Genomic DNA, 18965 nt, shown 5'->3' with positions numbered 1-18965 from the left:
CTGCAGACACGCGGCTCCCTCCGTGTCCACGTGGCTCCCCTGCAGACACGCGGCTCCCTCCGTGTCCACGTGGCTCCCCTGCAGACACGCGGCTCCCTCCACGTCCACGTGGCTCCCCTACAGACAGTCTCAGCCACTTCCTGGGCTCCAGGGCCTTCACCGGGCTTCTGTGTTTTCTTCGTTAATCACCGAACATTAAACCTCAAAGCCCAAGTATACAGAATTGTCCGAACAACTGAATCCATTCCTTAAAATTACAAGTTCTTCCACCATTACGTTGCTTGGATTAGAGCTGCTAAGAAACGTGCCTTTAATATTTTATGTCACATAAAAAACTGAGGAGTGCAAGGGCGCCCGGGTGGCTCAGGTCACGATCCCAGCATCCCGGGATCGAGCCCCATGGCAGGCTCTCTGCTCAGCGGGGGGCCTGCTTCTCCCTCTGCCTCTGCCCCTCCCCCACACCGCTCACACTGGCGCACGCACTCTCTCTCTCAAATAATCCTTTAAAAAGAATCCTTTTCTTTGGATGGCACCCTAACAGTGACGTCACAGGCCAGGTGGCCCATGGGGGCAGCATGTGTGACACACAAACTTGTCAAGCCACCGAGTTGTGCACCTGAAAGTGCAGGAACACTGGTGTCAACGATACTCACGTTCAAAGAAAACCAATGAGCTGTCTTTGGAAATGCTCTCAGGGTTTGAGCACGATGCTGACGCCGCGTCCTTACTTATCCAGCCACGCCTGTGTCCGTGCTGTGACATGACACGGCTTGCTAATCCGGCGAGGGAAAAGAGAACTTGTTGGAAGTGCCACAGACTTCCTGGCCAGGTGGCAGATGTGCTAACTGACCGCACTGTGGGGTCGCTGTACCACGTGCACACATCGTACACCTCAGACTTACACCCGGTCGCGCATCAATTCCAGCGAGAACACAGCATTTTTACACGTCGGCTCCGAGTGGAACCGTGGCTGACTGTGGCTTCCCTCCTCCAGCGACGCCCTGGCTCTGAGCCCGGAGCACCGAGTCCTCCCATCGTGACCGTGAGCAGAGGACAGGGCCCCCGCTCTGTCACCAGGTGGCCGCGTGACCGGGTCCTCGGGGGAGGCACATGCAGGCCCGGCAGAGCTGCGGCAGGCGGCTCACACCACAGATGGGTCAGAAGGAGCCCAGCGCGCCGACGGGGCTGGTCTGGCGGGTGGATGAGCAGGTCTGCCACGGCGGGCAAGAAAGGTCTTGTTGGGGGGCGGGGAGGGCGGGGATGCTGCTGGAAAACAGGCTTGAAGGAAGCCTTGGGCCCATCCTCTGTAGACAGGCCCCCCGCCATGCTGAGGAGAGCTAGCAGATGGCGGAATGGACGGGACAAGCGAGTGTGGGCTCACTGGGGGCCCCCCAGGTGTGCACTTGGAGCTGCCCTACAGGAAGCTTCCAGTCTGGTACAGGAATACACGTGAGCTGGTGGAGCCGCTGGGCTGGGCCGGAGGTTGCCCGTCCACAATGCCCGCACCGCTACCCAAGTCCAGACAAGCTCCCTTCTCAAGAGCCACCGCCGGGAAGACGGAGACGAGCAGGGCAGAGTGCTCTACTCAACTCTGACGGGACGGAGCCTCCCTTTCAAGCAGCAGCTCCCGTGGCAAAGCCAGCTGGGCTCTCCACCGTGGCACGGTGGCCCTGTGCCCGCAGACAGCCCCACTGCCCGTGCCCTGCAGCTCGGTTCCCTGCGGGTGCCGGGCAGAGGGCGGCCCAGTCATGAGCACAGGCCACAGCTGTCTCAGGAAAGGCGAGAGGTCCATCTCCAGAACCAGACAAAACCCACAACCACTTCCCCACAGAGGGTCATGCGTTCTGATACCTAAACTCAGTTCAGGAAGGCTGACCCTAATTTTGTCTTTTGTGATTTATTACAACCCTGGCACCTGCAGGCCCCCAGCGGGCGCAGGAAGAGCTGGCCCTCCTCTGGGGACCCCGGAGCCCGAGTCTCCTGCAGCCCCCCCCAGCCCGCTGCACCAGGATCTCACCTGGGACGCCTGTCCCCACGCCCCCCAGGACAGCAGCTGACTCCGTCTGGAAACACTCACAGGAGACGTCGGTTAGAGCGCAGCTAGAACCAATGCAGCGGCCTGGGTGGTAGGACTCACGCCGCCCAACACCGCACCACCACGCAGCAGTCATGGCAGCCGCAGACGGAGGCCCATGGACACCGCACGCCCTGCTCCTGCCGGCCCTCACCTTCACTTGTTTCGGATGGATTTCCTTCTCCTTCATGGCTTCCAGCGGCCGTCCGAACCTTCCAGAGGTGGGAGGAGGCCCTGTAGGACTAGCAGTGGGGGTTTCGAGTCTTCCCGAACCTCGGTTTAGTATTTCTCCAAACCCTGAGCCATCACCTAAAAACACGGCACAAAGTCAAAGTCAAACCATAATCCTCTGGTGGCCTTCCTGGTGGGGGAGGGCCCGGGAGGCAGACACTTGGCAGTGACAGGGGTGCGGCCAGACTCCCACTTCCTGGTGCTGCGTGAGGCCCCAAAACACCCGGGAGAGCTACAGCCGGGACGCCCCTTCCTGAAGACATCCGCAGAGCACCAAAGAGAACAAAAGATGTTTTTACAAACCTGTACGATGACATAATTACATACATCAAGAAAAAGCGTATTTTGCATGTTTGGCATGTAAACCCATGACTCCAACATAAGCCTTAACAGTCTCTCAGCTCATCTGTAAACAGATGCACGAGTGGGTTTCCTCATCCCCCAAAGACAGGACCCCAAGCCCACAGGGCTCCCGCAGGAAGCGCCTGGGCTGACACACGTGTGTGGGATCCATACTTCCACACCCAAGGGAGGGATGAGGACAGGGCAGGATTCCGCTCGGGCACATGGAGAGGAGACGGGGGACAGGAGACGCACGGTACCAACCGCAGGGCCGTGTGAGGGCAGCAGGTCAAGCAGCAAGGATCTGGCCAGGAAAAGGGGAGCACGCCTGCTGGGGGTGTTTGGAGACCAGCCCTGAGACCAGCCGGGCTGGACGGCAGAGCCCTCTGGTGCCGAGGGTTCCAGATGCCAGAAACCCCACGGTGGGGCCTCAAAGAGGAGCCGCAAATGTGTCTGACGGACGCGGCACGTTCCTGAGCCTTGCAGAGGCTCGGAAAGCAGAGGGAGGCATCCAGGGAAAAGCAAGCTCAGCGTTTGCAGCTGCTTCTCTGACCAGCCTGGAGCGCCTCGCACAGACCTGGGAGCAAAGCTGCCGACGTGCACCCTGCTGAGGGGTGTGAGTTCTCAAACACGCCAAGGGCTACACAGAAGACAGTGTGGAACAGGGACTCGGAGACGGCTGGAGGAGCCAACAAAGCAAACACCAGGAAACCTTAGAAAACCAGAACATCTTCAGAGAAGTCAGTCTTGACGCAACAAGGAATTTTCAAGAAAAAGGACCAGAGAATACGAAAGAAGAGCTCTTTGAAGTTAAGACACAGCAGAATGAAAACATTTACTTCCAAGCTTAAGAAATAATTTCTTAAAAGCTTCTTTTAAGAACCTTTATTATCAAACAAAAGTACAAAGAAATGGAAACAAAGTGAGAAAGTAGGAAAATCAGTCCAGTGGTCGACAGAAGTACAGCAAGATGAGAGCCACGGGCAGGACCCAAGGAGCAACGAAGGCCTGTTCAGGGTGAAGGCTGCGCCCAGGCGTGTGGAGTCACGCGGTGGCCGCCGTGCTTCGCGACGCCAGGCTCTGGGACGCTGGTCAGACATGCTGGGGCCTGAGGGAACCTGACTTCTCACCTGCGAGTCTCCACCAAGCCCAAACTATCCACACTCGCTGGGAAGATGCAGAAGTTCTCAGAAAACCCACCTCACACACGCTTTCTCTGCGAATGCTTCTAGAGAGCAGAGTACTTAAATGAGGAGCACGAAGGAGGGACAAGGGGTCTGACCCGGAGAGCGGAGGCGGCACATTCAGAAGGGGATGGCCGCATGGGTAGCGCACACCCATGCTCGTGGACAGTGTGGCGGGACCCATGACGGAGAACAGGAGAGAGGCCACGAGAAAGGAAAACCAGCTGTCTGCGAGAGGACTCCGTCCCCGTGGTTCTGCGGGAATATGACCAGTGCACTCGAAACACAAACACTCTGGGGTGTGGGGACAGGACGGGACGATGAGGCCACCTTACAAAGACACAGAAGGAACGTATAAGGAGAACTGGCAACCAGAAGCTCACACATGTTGCCGTAAGTAGCAAATGTAATTTAGAGGGGCGCCTGGGTGGCTCAGAGGGTTGGAGCCTCTGCCTTCGGCTCAGGTCATGATCCCAGGGTCCTGGGATCGAGCCCCACGTCGGGCTCTCTGCTCAGCGGGGAGCCTGCTTCCCTTCCTCTCTCTGCCTGCCTCTCTGCCTGCCTGTGGTCTCTGTCTGTCAAATAAATAAATAAAATCTTTAAAAAAAAAAAAAAAAAAAATGTAATTTAGAAATAAATACCACAGCAGTTTCCCGAAGTTAAACATGGTGTCCTCAGGGAATGGTGGTTCGGCCGGGGCTGGGGGCACCTTGTGTTACCACTTCATTCTGGGACAGGAACTCACCACGTGGAATGACTCAAAACTAACATTAAGACGTTGCTGGCCCCACTCAGCACAGCGGAAACGCCCATGAACTTTACTTTGTGGTCTCGTTTTCAAAAGCACTGAGTTGAGTCAATGATGACTTTCTTATAAACGGTGGAAACATCTGAGGAGGTGACCGGCTTGTGAAAAACCAGTTAGAGAAGGACAAAATTAGGAGGTCATGGTTTGGCAACCATCCTAATGATGGCCCAGGCGACAATCACTCCTGGAGACTAACGTGAGCGGGTCCAAGTCAGTAACAAGAGATCATAGGCTGGCGGGGGCGCCCGGGGGCTCAGCGGGTGAAGCCTCTGCCTTCGGCTCAGGTCACGATCCCAGGGTCCTGGGATCCAGCCCCGCATCGGGCTCTCTGCTCAGCAGGGAGCCTGCTTCCTCCTCTCTCTCTACCTGCCTCTCTGCCTACTTGCGATCCCTCTCAAATAAATAAATAAAATCTTAAAAAAAAAAAAAAAAGAGAGATCATAGGCATGAGCTCCACGCAGCCTCCTGCCAACACCAAGCAATCAAAGACGGGAAATCAGAACAAAGCCTGGCAGACACCAAGGGGTCCAAGCGGACACAGGCCTCGTGCCGTGGTGCCCTGGGAAGACCACGGCACTGGTGTGCACACTCTCCGGACACCTGGGGACACCCACGCTGACGACGTTGCCACAGACCCCGACGAGATGCAGGACCTGCTGGCAAGGCAAAGGGCTTCCTCTCTGGCCCCCATGGCATAGCCTCCCTCCCACACTGCGGTGGCCAGCAAGGGACACCCAAGTGCCTCGTACCCGCACAGCACCCCTCCCGTGAAGGGCACCAATGGGGCGAGTGGCAAAATCTGAGGAGGGTCTGTAGTTGAGATGCTGCTGTGGGCCACAAGGAGGTCTGGGTGTGGAGTGCAGGTTTTGAAGGTGCACAGTCGGGATTTCCAGAAGAACAAGACCTCAGGCTTTCAAGTGCCACTAAGCACAGAGAGGAGACGGAGGCAGGCATGGCCAGGGTGCACCAGCAGGTGTAGCAAACGCCAGCCTGGAGGGCCTGAGGTTCCCTGAAACCTTTTAACAGTTTAAAAAAAAAAAAAAAAGACGGACTCACTGTTTTCACTTCCGTTGTTCTTCCCTTCAAACCCGAGAGGACAGGTTCTGGGCTTTTCTTGAGCATCAAGAGATGTTACGATAAAATCTTCAACATCTTTCTCCTGTTCAAACAGGCAAGTTTTTAAATGGTCATAAAATAACAACTTATCACATCAGGGAGCTGAACTAGCAGACGGAAACTTTCTAAGGCCTGAACTGATCATTTTCCCACACAGAACCCAAGTAAAAGTGTTTCACGCTTGGGAACGCACTGAAATCCTGTGCTTCTAAGAAGTTAAACAAACCCGGCCACAGTTCTCTAGGACTATTTTAAAGGAGTCACCAGCAAACATCTCAGATTAAAAATCAGTTCCGTGGTAGTCTGCGTACGGGTATCTCAGGTATCGTGGTCCCTGTAACTTGTTTTTATCTAATCCAGGACGTGCAAGATCGCAATAGTATTCTCTAGGAAAAGACACAGTCCAACTCAAAGATAACTTTTTGAGATTAATGAGCATTAGATGTAGAGCCTAGTAAGAAATACACCCGAAACCAATCTAGAAAACACACCCTAGACAAAGAACCTGAATGACTACACACACCGGCGGGTCTGGGGCCGCGCTGCTCGCGTCCGCGCTAGTGAGCGCATGGAGGCCTGGCACATCTGAGCAGGACTCGTGCACCGCACATGCTTCCAGGAACGCCTCAAGTCCTCTAATTATTCATATTACAACCGACTGGGAACGAGGCTGCAGGAAGCCGGCTGTCCCTACACGTGGCTGACCAGGGCACTGCCGTGCACACCCACGCCGGGGCCGCTGGCCCCTCAGGAGATGAGCCAACAATGGCTGCAGCTATGATACCGCAGACGCTGGGGACACACCCCCTCGGGAACACTCTGGGGCCTGGGCAACCCGCGGACGCCAACCCAGGGCAGCGGCCCCGGAAGACCACTTACCACAGACACCCACTGCACGCGGCGGTCAGCGGAGGGCGTCTTGTCTGCAGCCACGGGAGACGCTGCCCCCCCGGAGGCCGCTCCTGCTGCGGACCCACCCAGGTACCCGAGCAGCTCCGCCTGGTCTGCCTGCAGCGAGGAACTGGTCCTGTCCCGCAGGGAGGCGTCCAAGCTCAGGGCGTCCGAGCACGGCGTCAGGGGCAGGCTGGGGGCAGGCTCAAGGGTCGAGTCCTTCCTGACAACCTCCGGCGAGCTCCAGGAGGACAGATCCATTGCCCGGAGTGCGTTCTTCAAGGGCGCGGGCCTCTCAGGATGGGCCAGGTCACGGAAGCCACCGTGGAAGCCTGCTTGTAAACAAGGTGACCCATCCTGCAAATCAACCTGGTCCTGCTCGGGAACATCTGACATTTCATTTTTTATCAGTGGATCCTGACTTCTACGGAGGTCAGTCAGATCACACGTGGTTTTCTCGATATGAGACGTATCAACAAGAGACTTCTCCGTTTCTTCACCATTATCAGAATGATCACTCCAACTGTTTTCTAGAGCACGTGGAGGCGCCACTGGCTGCTGAAGTCTGAAATCCTCTGTCTCGGTGTTCTGGGAGTTCACAGAATACAGCAAATGGTTCAACTTTTCTTGCAGTTCTTTCACCTGACTTAGGAGACCAACTTTCCGCAGCTGACAATCTTCCAGGAGTTCTCCCTTATTCTGCATGTAAAAAGGAACAGGCATAAAGTGAAATAATTGAATTACACCTAGTCTTCTCTGTCTGTCTGGTTTCTATAAGCCAGTTTCAGAACTTCCTGAGCACTTATGAAGAAGCCTCCATGATGAGCCCTTGGGAGGAGATTTCAAGCTTTTTTAATTCCATGAAAGACAGAATCACAGCTGAGAGCTCCTTGCCTGTGAGCTGACTGCTGCAAAGGACTCTGGGAAGGTGGTAGAGCAGGAAGCAGCAGGAATCGGTCTCCTGCCCGGGCACCTGCACTGGCAGAACCGTGCCTGCTGTGTATAACTCTGGAGGCTGTCCAAGGCTTGCACCTTCCAGGGGGAGGCTTGGAGGGTAAGCTGAGTCAGTCTGGGTCAGTTCCAGCTCCTAGCACAGCAGCAGCTACCCATCCCTGGACATCCAGCCCCTCGGCAGGCTGGGGTGCGCCTACTCCTGGAGCATCTCGCACACAGCCTGCAGCACCTGGGTGGGCAAAAAGGACCCTGTCCTCCAAACACTGGGCATCTGTGCTCCGCTTCGGCTTCTGATCGCAGCCCAGAGGCAAAGTGGTGGGAAGCCATTGTTGTGGCCTCTCCCCCTCCGGCTGAAGTGACTGCCAGAGGATTTAAAGGGCCACTGTCCTTCTTCCCCACCACAGCATTTTTCTTTTTGAGGAAAAACTAAACAGTAGAACATTCAAAAAACAACTGCATATAGAGAGGAAATGAGAAAGTGACTGCGTGTGCCCAGGCGAAAGTGCAAACTAAGAAAATATCTGAACAGACCTGAAGTTTAAACCTCAAGCTGATCCTCAGCATAGAGACAATCTACAACAATTTAAAAAAAAACAACAAAAAACAAAAACAAAAAATAGCAAATTATGAGTAAGTAGGAGATTCAGATTTCCAAATATATAGTAGACTCAAATATTCACTGTGCAAACACATACCAGAAAAAAAAGTATCCCAAGGCATATAAGGAAACAGGAAAGTATGGCCTATTCAAAGGAAGAAAACAAACCCAAAAGAACTGTCCCTGAAAAAGACCCAATGTCGGATCTACTAGTCAAAAACATTAAGACAACAGGCATGAAGACATTTGAGGACCTAAAGGAAGATGTGGAGAAGATCAAGAAAGTGATGTGTAAACAAAGTAGAAATATCAAAGGAGAGAAGGAAAATATAAAGAAACCGAAAAGAAATTACAAAGCAGAAAAGTAGATTAATTAAAATAAAAAATTTACTAACGGGATTCAAAGACAGATTTGAGGAAGAGAAAGAACTGAACTTAAAGACAGAATAATGGAAATGATCATGGCTGAGGAAAAAAAGAGAAGATTGACAAAAGTGAATTCAGACAAAGGGACCTGTGGGACAGCGGCAAGCAGACCAAAATACGCATTGTAGGAGTCCCAGAGGACGAGAGAAAGGTGGCTGAGAGAATACCTGAGGACATACTGATGCAAAGTTCCCAGAATTGATGAAAGACACAAATATAAACATCCAAGAAACTCAACATACCCCAAAAAAGATGAATTCAAAGAGAGACACACCAAGCTAGGTGATAACCAGATGCATAAAAGCTAAAGGCACTAACTGACTTGTCACACACAAGGATCCTCAGTAACATCACCAGCAGGTTTTTCCTCAGAGACTCTGGCGGCTGGAGAACAGCAACTCGGTATATTCCGAGTGCAGAAAGAAAAAACCCTGTCAACGAAAAATCCAACATCCAGCGAAACTGTCCTTGAGCGTGAGGAAGAAATTAAGATATTCCCAGGTAAATAAAAGCAGGAGTTTGTGACCACTCCACCTGCCCTCCAAGGGCGTCTGTACGGCAAAACACAAGGTCACCAGATGGTGGGAACTCAAGGTCACGTGGCAAAGTAAAGACCTCAGTAAAGGTAAGTGCGAGCACAAGAAGAAAAGCCAGTGTATACGATGGTATGCCTGAAACAGAACACTGTTTGTTCAAATACATGAATTTTTTAAAAAGTTTGTGCTGTTATGACAGTGGTTTGCAACTCCACATTTTGTTTTCACTGTGATTTAAAAGACACATTTTTAAAAAGTTAATGGTCTAAAAGTCAGTATTATTAACTTCAGTTTGTAACTCCACATTTTTTCTACATAACTTAAAAAATTAATGAATATAAAACAATCATTAGTTTATGCTTTGAGGCACACAGGTATAAAAATGTACTTGGTCACAACAAAAACCAAAAAGGGTGGGGCAGAGCTAAAAAGGAACAGTTTTCAATAGTTAGGCTGGTATAAATTCAAACCACAGTGTTATAATGCTGGGTTCTGAATGTAATGCCTAACGGAACCACACACACACACACATACATAGCTGTTGTATATACATAAAGAAATGAGGGGCGCCTGGGTGGCTCAGTGGGTTAAAGCCTCTGCCTTCGGCTCAGGTCATGATCCCAGGGTCCTGGGATCGAGCCCCGCATCGGGCTCTCTGCTCGGCGGGGAGCCTGCTTCCTCCTCTCTCTCTGCCTGCCTCTCTGCCTACTTGTGATCTCTGTCTGTCAAATAAATAAATAAAATATTTAAAAAAAAAAAGAAATGAAAAAGAACTTAAAGATTTCAGTACAAAATGTCAACTAAACACAAGAGAATACAGTAATGCAGGAAATCAGAACCAAAAAAAGCTATATAAGGCATATAGGAAACAGAGCAAAATGACAAAAATACATGCTTCCTTATCCATAATTACTTTAAATATAAGTGGATTAATCTCTCCAATCAAAGCCAGAGACCGGCAGAAAGGATAAAAACACATGATCCTGGGGCGCCCGGGTGGCCTAGTCGGTTGGGAGTCTGACTCCTGATTTCAGCTCGGGTCTTGCTCTCAGGGTTGTGAGATCACAAGTCCCACTTCAGGTTCATGCTCAGTGGGGAGTCTGCTTCACCCTCTGCCTCTTCCCCCCATATGCTCACGTGATCTCTGTCAAATAAATTAACAAAATCTTTGAAAGAAAAAAGATAGAAGCACGAGGTTGCCTCCTGACTCATGGCAAGAGCCCAGCATTACCTTGATACTAAAGCTAGAAAAAGACACTACAAAAACGAAAACTACAGACCAATATCCCCTATGAACTTTGATACAAAAAATTCTAAAATACTAGCAAACTGAATTCAATACCATACTAAAAGGATTACACACTCTAACCAAGCAGTATTTACTCCTGGAATGCAAAGACAGTTCAACATAGGAAAACCAGTCTACATAATACACATTAGTAAAATGAAGGAGAAAAAAAGTCACGCGATTGTCTCAATTAGTGCAGAAAATGTGTCTGACAATGTTCAACAGTCCTCTATTATAAAGACATTCAACATACTAAAAGAAAACTACCCTAACATATAAAACCCATACGTGAAAAACATACAGTGTACATCGTACTCAATGGCGACAGACTAAAACGTCTTCCTCTGACACCAGGAACACGTGAGAAACCCTGCCTTCAGCACTTCCCTTCAACACAGTACTGGACCTCCCAGTCAGAGCAATTTTGTAAGGAAAAAGACATAACATGTGTCCAAGTTGGAAAGGAAGAACTGAAATTATCTATGTCCCAAGATAATATGATTGTGTATGTACAAAACAAAGATTCCATTATGAAAAACCCCATTAGAATTAATATATCAATTCAGCAAAGTAACAGGATACAAAGCAAACATACAATAAATCAGTCGCATTTCTACACACCAACAATAAGCAATCTGAAAAAATGAAGGAAATAATTCCATTTACAATAGCAACAAAAAAGAAGAAAATAAGAATTCACTGAACCAAGGAGATGAAAGTTTTGTACAAGGAAACTATAAAACACTGATGAGACAAATTACAGAAGAGAAATAAACGGAAACATATTTCACACATATGGATTGAAAGACCTACTAGAACTGTTAGGATGTCAATGCTAACAGTGATCTACAGGTTCAAAACAATCCCTGTAAAAATTCTAAGGATGTTCTTTGCAGAAACAGAAAAACCTATCCTAAAATTCAAAGAGTCAAAACAGTCCTGGAAAAGAACAAAGCTGGAGGACTTAGAATTATCTGACTTCAAAACTTACAACCAAGCTACAGTAACCGAAACAGTGAGGTATCGGTGCGGGGCTCAGTCTGTTAAGCGGCTGCCTTCAGCTCAGGTCATGATCCTGGAGCGCCAGGGCTAATGGCGGGCTCCTTGCTCAGCAGGGGGTCTGATTCTCCCTAACCCCCCCCTGCCTACCCCCTCCCCTATACCCCCCCCCCCCCCCCCCCCCCCCCCCGCTCCTGCTCTTTCACTCGCTCTCTAATACATAAAATCTTTTTTTTAAAAAATGGTTAAGATGGGGGCACCCAGCTGGCTCAGTGCGTGGAGCGTGCAACTGCTGGTCTTGGGGTTCTAAGCAAGCCCCAGGCTGGGTGTAGAGATCACTTACCAAAAAATAAAATCTTTTTTAAGATTTATTTTTCAGGAGTGCCTGGGGGGCTCAGTGGGTTAAGCCTCTGCCTTCAGCTGAGGTCATGATCTCAGGGTCCTGGGATCGAGCCCCGCATCGGGCTTCTGCTCAGCAGGGAGCCTGCTTCCCCCTCTCTCTCTGCCTGCCTCTCTGCCTACTTGTGCTGTCTGTCAAATAAATAAAATCTTAAAAAAAATTTTTTTTTTTTCAAAAAATAATTTATTTTCCCATATGAGAGAAAGAAAACATGCACGAGTGAGAGGGGCAGAGGGAGAAGAAGAGGGAATCCAAGCAAACTCCCAGTGAGCACAAAGCCCGACAAGGGCTCGATCTCACCACCCCGAGATCATGACCTGAGCCGAAACCAAGAGTCAGACGCTCAAACAACTGAGCCACCCGGGGACCCCAAAAATAAAAGTCTTTTTAAAAAAGTGGTTAAAATATAACTCTTAGGTTGCATGTATTTTACTACATACACTAAAAAGGTAACTGTTCTAACCTACTTCTGTGGTAGTTCACTTAAAACAATAGCATTTTTCCTTTTTTTTTTTTTTTTAAGGGAAAAAGGGCCTGGAAGATTCTAGATGCAAACACTGAAAAATGTAAAATTGCAGGGGGCCCGGCTGGCTCAGCTGGAAGAGCGTGGGGCTCTTGATGTCAAGGTCACAGATTCAAGCCCCACACTGGGTGTACCGATCACTTAAAAACTAAAAGATAAGAAAAGAAGAAAGAAAAATATAAAATTGTGACTTAGGGAGTGAATCTGCAATTTCCCTGTCTGTGTGTAACTGCTAAGAATCTGGCAACCAGCTCATAATCACACAGCTGAGCTTTCCAGTAAGAATTCAAACAAATGTTCTTATCCCAAGGGCAATGAGAAGTTTGCGGGGCAGAGTCAGAAAGTCCTCTCCAAACGGAATTAAACGTCCTGCGGAGATCTGATAAACACAGACAAACCCAAGCATCTTCTATCAAAACCGCAGGCACATGCCACACACCCACTCTGAGACCACTGGACCAATCCCTGCAGAATTCAGAACCTCATTTTACAGTAGGACTGTGGTGCATACGGCACGTCCCAGAAGAGTTCCCGGGCAGGGAGAGTGGGAACATCCTTGTCAAACTGTGCAGTGTCTACACCAATGCAGTGTCTACACCAGCAGGTTTATGGAAGGCTCACGAGATCCTGGGCCAGAGCAGGCCACAGATCGAAGCACACTTTGCGCTTAGGAAAACCTCCAAACCAGCCAGCCACTTCCTATGTTCAGAACATCTCAACCCTGAGACACCTGACGTGGCCAGCGTGCAGCCTTCCCCACAGGAAAAGAAAAGTCAGCTCTCCTGGGGCAGCCCTCGCGGTGACCGGAACCCCAAACGGTTGCATTCTTGATCACTGCGCTCTTCTCTGCTGGGAGCACGAACCAAAGTACGGAGGAAAAAACCCTGAGGTTCAAAAAATAAACACGAGCCTTTCGAAGTAACCGACGCTGGTGATAAAGGCCTTGAGCCACAGAGCAGCTGTGTGGGCAACCTGTCCTCACGGGAACACCCTAGAGACAGGCCTCACAGCACAATAAAGTCCTCCTTGCATCATGCTGGAGAAGTACGCGATTGCTTGTCTCCACAGGCTGAAAAGACCACGGGAAAGGAGCGCGTCTAGAGGATTTCTGAAGCGAAGCTACAGAAGTTCAGAACCGATCTGAACAGACGCGCGGAACCCGAGAGGGCCGCCGTCTTGTGTAACGTGCATGTCCCTCCACAAAAGCGTCAGAGACGTCTCTGCCACGCGGCAGCACGGCTACGTGCCACGTACCTGCAGCCCTCCTGGCCCTCGGCTGTGGTCCTCCGTCCTCACGTGCATCTCGTTCTCTGCCAAGAGCAGCTCCGACTGCAGGTGCTTCTGGCAGGCAGCCAGCACCGACATCACGCTGTCCTGTCTGTGCAGAGCCGCGGGGCGGAAGCACCCTGGGGCCTTGGCCGGCTGCGAGTCCTCGGGAGCTGCACACTACAGCAAGCAGAGAAAACACCGACAATGATGCTAAAGGCACCGAGTCGGACGTGCCCGAGCCCCGTCCCTGGGCTCCGTCGGGCTCTCGGAGCTCTGGAGCTGAGGCGTCAGCCGGCAGGACCCCGAGGGAACGTCCCCGTCTCCTAGGCATCTCCTCAATCAGACCAGAGCCATGCCCCCCAGTCCTGCTGCTTGCTCGCGGCCACCGCAGGTCAGGACACACCCCAGCTGGGCCACCCCACGATGCACGGGCCAGCGGGAGCGGCTCTGGAGTGGCACAGGGCAGCAGGCAGTGAACCGTGACTTCTACTCCAAAGCAAAGTGCAGCTCATCCCAACATGACGTGAGCTTGACTAGAGAGCCCAGGAGGGAAAACCCAGGGACCCTGTGCAAGCCACAGCCATCTCCGTCTCATCAGATGCTCCCAACCACGGGCTCCGAAAGCCTTGAGTGACAACAACGGTAGGTTTAGAGCTGTATGGAACAGGGAACCCTCCGGTCCGATTCCACCGTCGAACCACAGTCTGAAACCCGAGCTTCTGTGGCGCCTAACCACACCCAGGAGCCCTGAGCCTCAGCTCCACTCGATGCATCAGGAGCTGCCCACGAAACCACCACCCCCGCTGCCACAGAAAGGACACCCGCTCCAGCTCACAGACAGAAGACTTCAGCAACGGGAGGTTCTTCAGGGAACCCGTAGCCCCCTCTGGTCCAGCCCCAGTGCTTGGCCACCCGCGGCCTGCATCAGGGCCTCTCACAGGCGCCAAGGGCCTGCTGGCTCTGCGTGTGTGCTCTTACTCCCCGCCCCCCCCCACACCCCTGTGCCCGCCCCCACGTGCCCCTGCTTCCCCCTGTGCCCCATATCCCCCGTACACCCCTGTACCCATGTGCCCCCGCACGCCCGTGTCCCCTGCGCCCCCCACACAGACAACAGGCCTCCGGCACACCAGCAGGAGGGAGCGCAGCCCACCTGTGTGTCCCCAGCCTGGCCCTGCGGGTCTGTGGGCAGCTGCGACTCTTCGTCCCACGAGGCCCCTGCAGCCCTGGGGCCCTGTCCCTGGGGGCGGCCCTCCACGCTCGGGTGCCGGTGGGCCGCCTGCGCCTGCTGCCCGTCCAGCTCCCCCTGGCAGCTGAGGAAGCGCAAGTGCAGCCGCTGCAGCTGGCGGCCGAGGCGGACACACTGGGCCCGCAGCCGCCGCAGCTCGGGGGGCTCGCCCTCGGCCTCCATGGCCAGCGGCTGCTGCTCCAGCGCCAGGCGGAAGCGGGAGAAGGCCGCCAGGAGGGTCTCCATCTCCGCCGACAGGGCCAGTTTCTGCCGCTTCATGGCGTCGATCTCTGAGTCCCTTTCCGCGATCCTGGCCTCCTTTGCCTCCAGGGCGGCTTCGAAGGCCTGGATCTGGGAGGCCAGGCCCTGGACCTCTGACTCCCCGCGGGCCGCGCAGCGCTCCAGTTCCGCCAGCTGCGTCGCAGCGGCCTCCTCTGCAGCCCGTAGCCGCTGCTGCTGGCCCTCCAGGGCCTGGCTGTGCCTGCACTCCTGCTCCGCGAGCAGCTGGCCCACGGCCCCCGCCGCCGCCAGCGCCTCGGGTCCCACGGCGGGGACGGCTGGCAGCTGGCCGCCCTCAGCCCCGGGCCCCGCGGGCCCCCCGAGCGAGAGCTCTCTCTGCAGCCTCTCGATGACCTCGTGCAGCCGCTCCGTCTCCTCTGCCTTCTCTCTCTGCAGGCGCCGCTGGTTCTCTCGCAGGTTCTCAATGATGGATCTCAGCTCCTCGACCTCGGAGCTCCTGTCCTGCAGGACCTGGGGAGGAAGCACGGTCAGAGGGCAAAGCCAGGCTCCCCCTTCAGAGCGTCTCTCCTCAGCCTGCGGACGACTTCGCGGCTGTGGGCACGGTTACAACCCCCAGGAACTGCCGCGGTGCCGCACTCTGGCACGTCCGGTGCACCGAGCCGCTCGGAGTCACACAGTGGCTGCCCAACCACCTGCTCGGACACTTGCCGTGTCCGACACGTACTGTACCACCCCTGCTGCAGGCAGGGGCGCGGACCGGCCACTTTTTCACCTTCGGCATGTGTGTTCTTTGTATCTAAACTTTACAAGTCATGAGTAAATTCACTAGGGACCCGTCTAACACTAGAAGAACCACCAAGCAAGGAAATAGGCTTGGGAAGGAGCACTACCGACGGCCAGGACCAAGCCAGGCGCACGGATGGGGTCACGGGGCCTCGGTCACGGCCGCCCTAGCTGCTCCAGGCCGAGGGCTGGGCCCCCTCACGTGTCGGAGCAAGCTTCTCCTCATGCCGCTGAGTGCCGGCCTCCACAACCGTAAGGTAGGAACTGTTCTCATGCGCGCTCTGGAGTTAACACAATTGAAACTCAGACGTTCAATATCCTGCCAAGACTACGAAGACGGAAAGTGGGAAGTCAGGCGGAAACGGTCCCCAGTAAAGCTCCAAGCTCCGTCCTCGTGAGGCCGAACCACCAGTGACACTGACCAACTCAGGCTCGGCAGACGAGCCTCAGCCAACTTCTCACACTCCAGTGTCCGCTTCCCAAAAACCGAGGGTTTCATAACAGTTCTTGGTCTCGTTACTACCATCTCGTGCCTTTAAATTCAAGATCAAACCTGGCCCATACTGAACACAGAAGTAAGAAAACAGATGGCTTTCTGGTTGTGACTCTGATGGCGCGAGCGGTCCCTGGGACACACACCTGTGCATCTCCATGCGGAGTTCTGACCAGTCCAGTTAGCCAAGGGCACTCTGGCGGCTCAGGCGAGACTCACGGCCAGCCCCGGGACGCCCCGCACTTCTGGAGCACCAACGGGGGTCTCAGGAGTGACACAGTCCGCTCACAACGTGGGCGTACCACTCACCGCACCAGGCACACACCACAGAGCAGCCCCACCACAACACACACAGAAACCAGTATGGGAGGTGGTTGTAACCCCAAAACCAAGATGACTCCTCCGGGGTTCCGGACAGATGGGGCAGGCAAAGCCAGTGAGGGGCAACACGGGTTGCCCCAAAACAGGAAAACTGCGCAGGCTGGGAACGGAGAACACGGGCGGACACGTGGGCCGAGAGCATGCACGTCTGGTCTCCGGGATCTCTGGCTCTGGCTGAGGCAGCTCCTTTCCAAGCGGGGCCCTACAGAGGGCCGAGGCCTGAGAGCCCCCACCCCAGGGCGGTCAGCAAGGGCGCTCATCCCTCGACGAGCGAGGTTCTGGCGCAGGACTGTGGTCTGGGTGTGCAGCGCCGGGAAAGGCCTACCTCGCCAAGCGCGCCACCTCCCATGCCGGCCAGCTGTGCCCCGAGCTGCTCGCTCACACGCACGATCTCATCCTCTTTGTTCTGCAGAAACGCCTGCAGGAACACAGTAACCGGCCATAACCGTGCCAACGAAACGGGGCCTGTGTGCGGGAAGCACCCCGCCTGCCCGCAGCTCAGCCTGAGAACGGTCTCCTGTTCCCACTGACGAAGCAGGAATCCCCCGGAGAGACGCCTGCTGCCTGCGACTGGCCCACAACCCCGCTGCCACGGACGTCACACACGGACGTCACACACGTGGCCTGGGAGCGCCCACACAAACCACAGGCCAAGGGTCTTCCGGCGCCTTCCGCTCACGCCGACAGCTGCTGGGCACCATAGGCAAGGGCTCGGCACTAAGGCCGTTTCTTTACAACTTGATTATTCACTAAAGCACGTTACATTAAGATGACAAAGAAGATTTAAGAACCGTTTTATAGGAGAGTGCCTGGGCGGCTTGGGTGGGTAAGCGCCTGACTCATGATTCCCGCTCAGGTCATGGTGTCGGGGATGGGAGGTGAAGCCCCGTGTGGGAGTCTGAGACTCTCCTGCTGCCCACACGCCCACCCCATGACCAGCCAACCAACCAATCTCTTTCTCATCCTACTCTCATGAGAGATTAACAGCGAGCAACTACTTAGTAAAAGTCACCTCTTCTACAACAGGGTAACCCTATCATGACCCAAATCAGGCCAACGCTGATGGTTAATTTCTTTATAGCTTCCGTCATCGGACAGGTGCGTCTCTCCTCTAAAAGACGGACTCTCAGAGCCGTAAGCAGGATGCAGAGGATGCGCAGGAGGGACGCAGGCCACTGTCCCCTTTGGTGGCTCGGGGCTCCACCCTGGCTGCCGACCTCAGCACAGAAGGTCAGCGCCTCCTAAACACGGAGAGTGCGTGCGTCCTTAAGCCATGGCCCTGGTGGGCCACAGCGCTGGGGTGAGCAGCACCCCCGCAGGCATCCGGGCGGTGCCCCAGTTTACCTGCAGGCTGGTGTTCTCCTCCTGAAGCTCCCACGCACGGGCAGCTCGGCTGCTCTGGGCCTCCAGCTTCGAGTTCAGATGCAGCACCTCGTCGCTCTTACACGCTAAGTCATCTTTAATCTTTTCCAACTGCTCTTTTAGGTCCAACACCTTTTAATAGAACAGAAAACATCTGAGAGGATCTCATATTCTACCACTCCATCGTTACTAAAATTACTTTAAAATATTTAAAAGTACATGCCACGAAGAGTCATCATTGTTCTATAACTGTTAAAATTACGGAGCTCTCCAGCAGTCACAAACCGCTCACAGACCAAGTGAGGGTCCCGCCCTGCCAGCAGCCCCGAGCGGGCGGAGCCCCAGAGCTCCCACACTTGCCTCGTGCTCTCGCTGCCGGAGCACCCTCTGCACAGCGTCTGACTGGACTTCGGGGCCCTCGGGACGGCTGCCTGCGGGAGGCACCGGTTGCAGAGTGGACATCAGAGGCAACTGGCTCCTCTGCTGCTCCTCCAGCGCCTCCTTATCCTGAGGAAGAAGAAAAGGAGGTTTATTCTCAGTAAGTATCTCAGGAATCGGGGGCCTCGAACTGTGATGTGAGTGCACAGTGCCCTCAGACCTTCCCGGCGCGCCGCTGAGCACGCCTGTGCACGCCAGCTGTGACAGCCACACGCCAGCTGCGCTCCAGAGAGCGCGCCCCTGGTGAAGACGGGATGCCAATCAGAGCCGTAGCGTGTGCCCGGGATGCCACCGCTAATTATTCAGGTAGGTGCAAAACAGTCTCTAGACTACTGACTATCACAAAAAAGAAAAAAAAAAAAAAAAAAAGTAAAGAACTTGTCCGAGCACAGGAGAATGACTGA

The 18965-nt window shown here is 53.7% G+C and overlaps 1 protein-coding gene across 3 annotated transcripts in view; it reads right to left on the bottom strand.

Moving 5' to 3' along the window:
• The window catches only part of LOC111155811 (pericentrin), a 117026-nt gene that overhangs the window by 24332 nt on the left and 73729 nt on the right, over nucleotides 1-18965 (bottom strand). For all 3 annotated transcript variants that reach the window (XM_022516219.1, XM_022516220.1, XM_022516221.1), the window contains exons 26-32: nucleotides 18484-18630; nucleotides 18106-18255; nucleotides 14790-15614; nucleotides 13625-13816; nucleotides 6635-7345; nucleotides 5696-5798; nucleotides 2229-2383 (exon numbers count right to left, since the gene is read on the bottom strand). In XM_022516219.1, the coding sequence (XP_022371927.1) occupies nucleotides 2229-2383; nucleotides 5696-5798; nucleotides 6635-7345; nucleotides 13625-13816; nucleotides 14790-15614; nucleotides 18106-18255; nucleotides 18484-18630 (2283 nt within the window). The remainder of the gene's footprint in view (nucleotides 1-2228; nucleotides 2384-5695; nucleotides 5799-6634; nucleotides 7346-13624; nucleotides 13817-14789; nucleotides 15615-18105; nucleotides 18256-18483; nucleotides 18631-18965) is intronic.

This window comes from Enhydra lutris, unplaced genomic scaffold, assembly GCF_002288905.1.
Source record: "Enhydra lutris kenyoni isolate GAN:26980312 unplaced genomic scaffold, ASM228890v2 scaffoldscaffold43, whole genome shotgun sequence".
In the NCBI taxonomy this organism is placed as follows: Eukaryota; Metazoa; Chordata; class Mammalia; order Carnivora; family Mustelidae; genus Enhydra; species Enhydra lutris.
The sequence above is the reverse complement of the archived record's forward strand: the minus strand, read 5'-3'. Positions and strand labels throughout refer to the sequence as shown.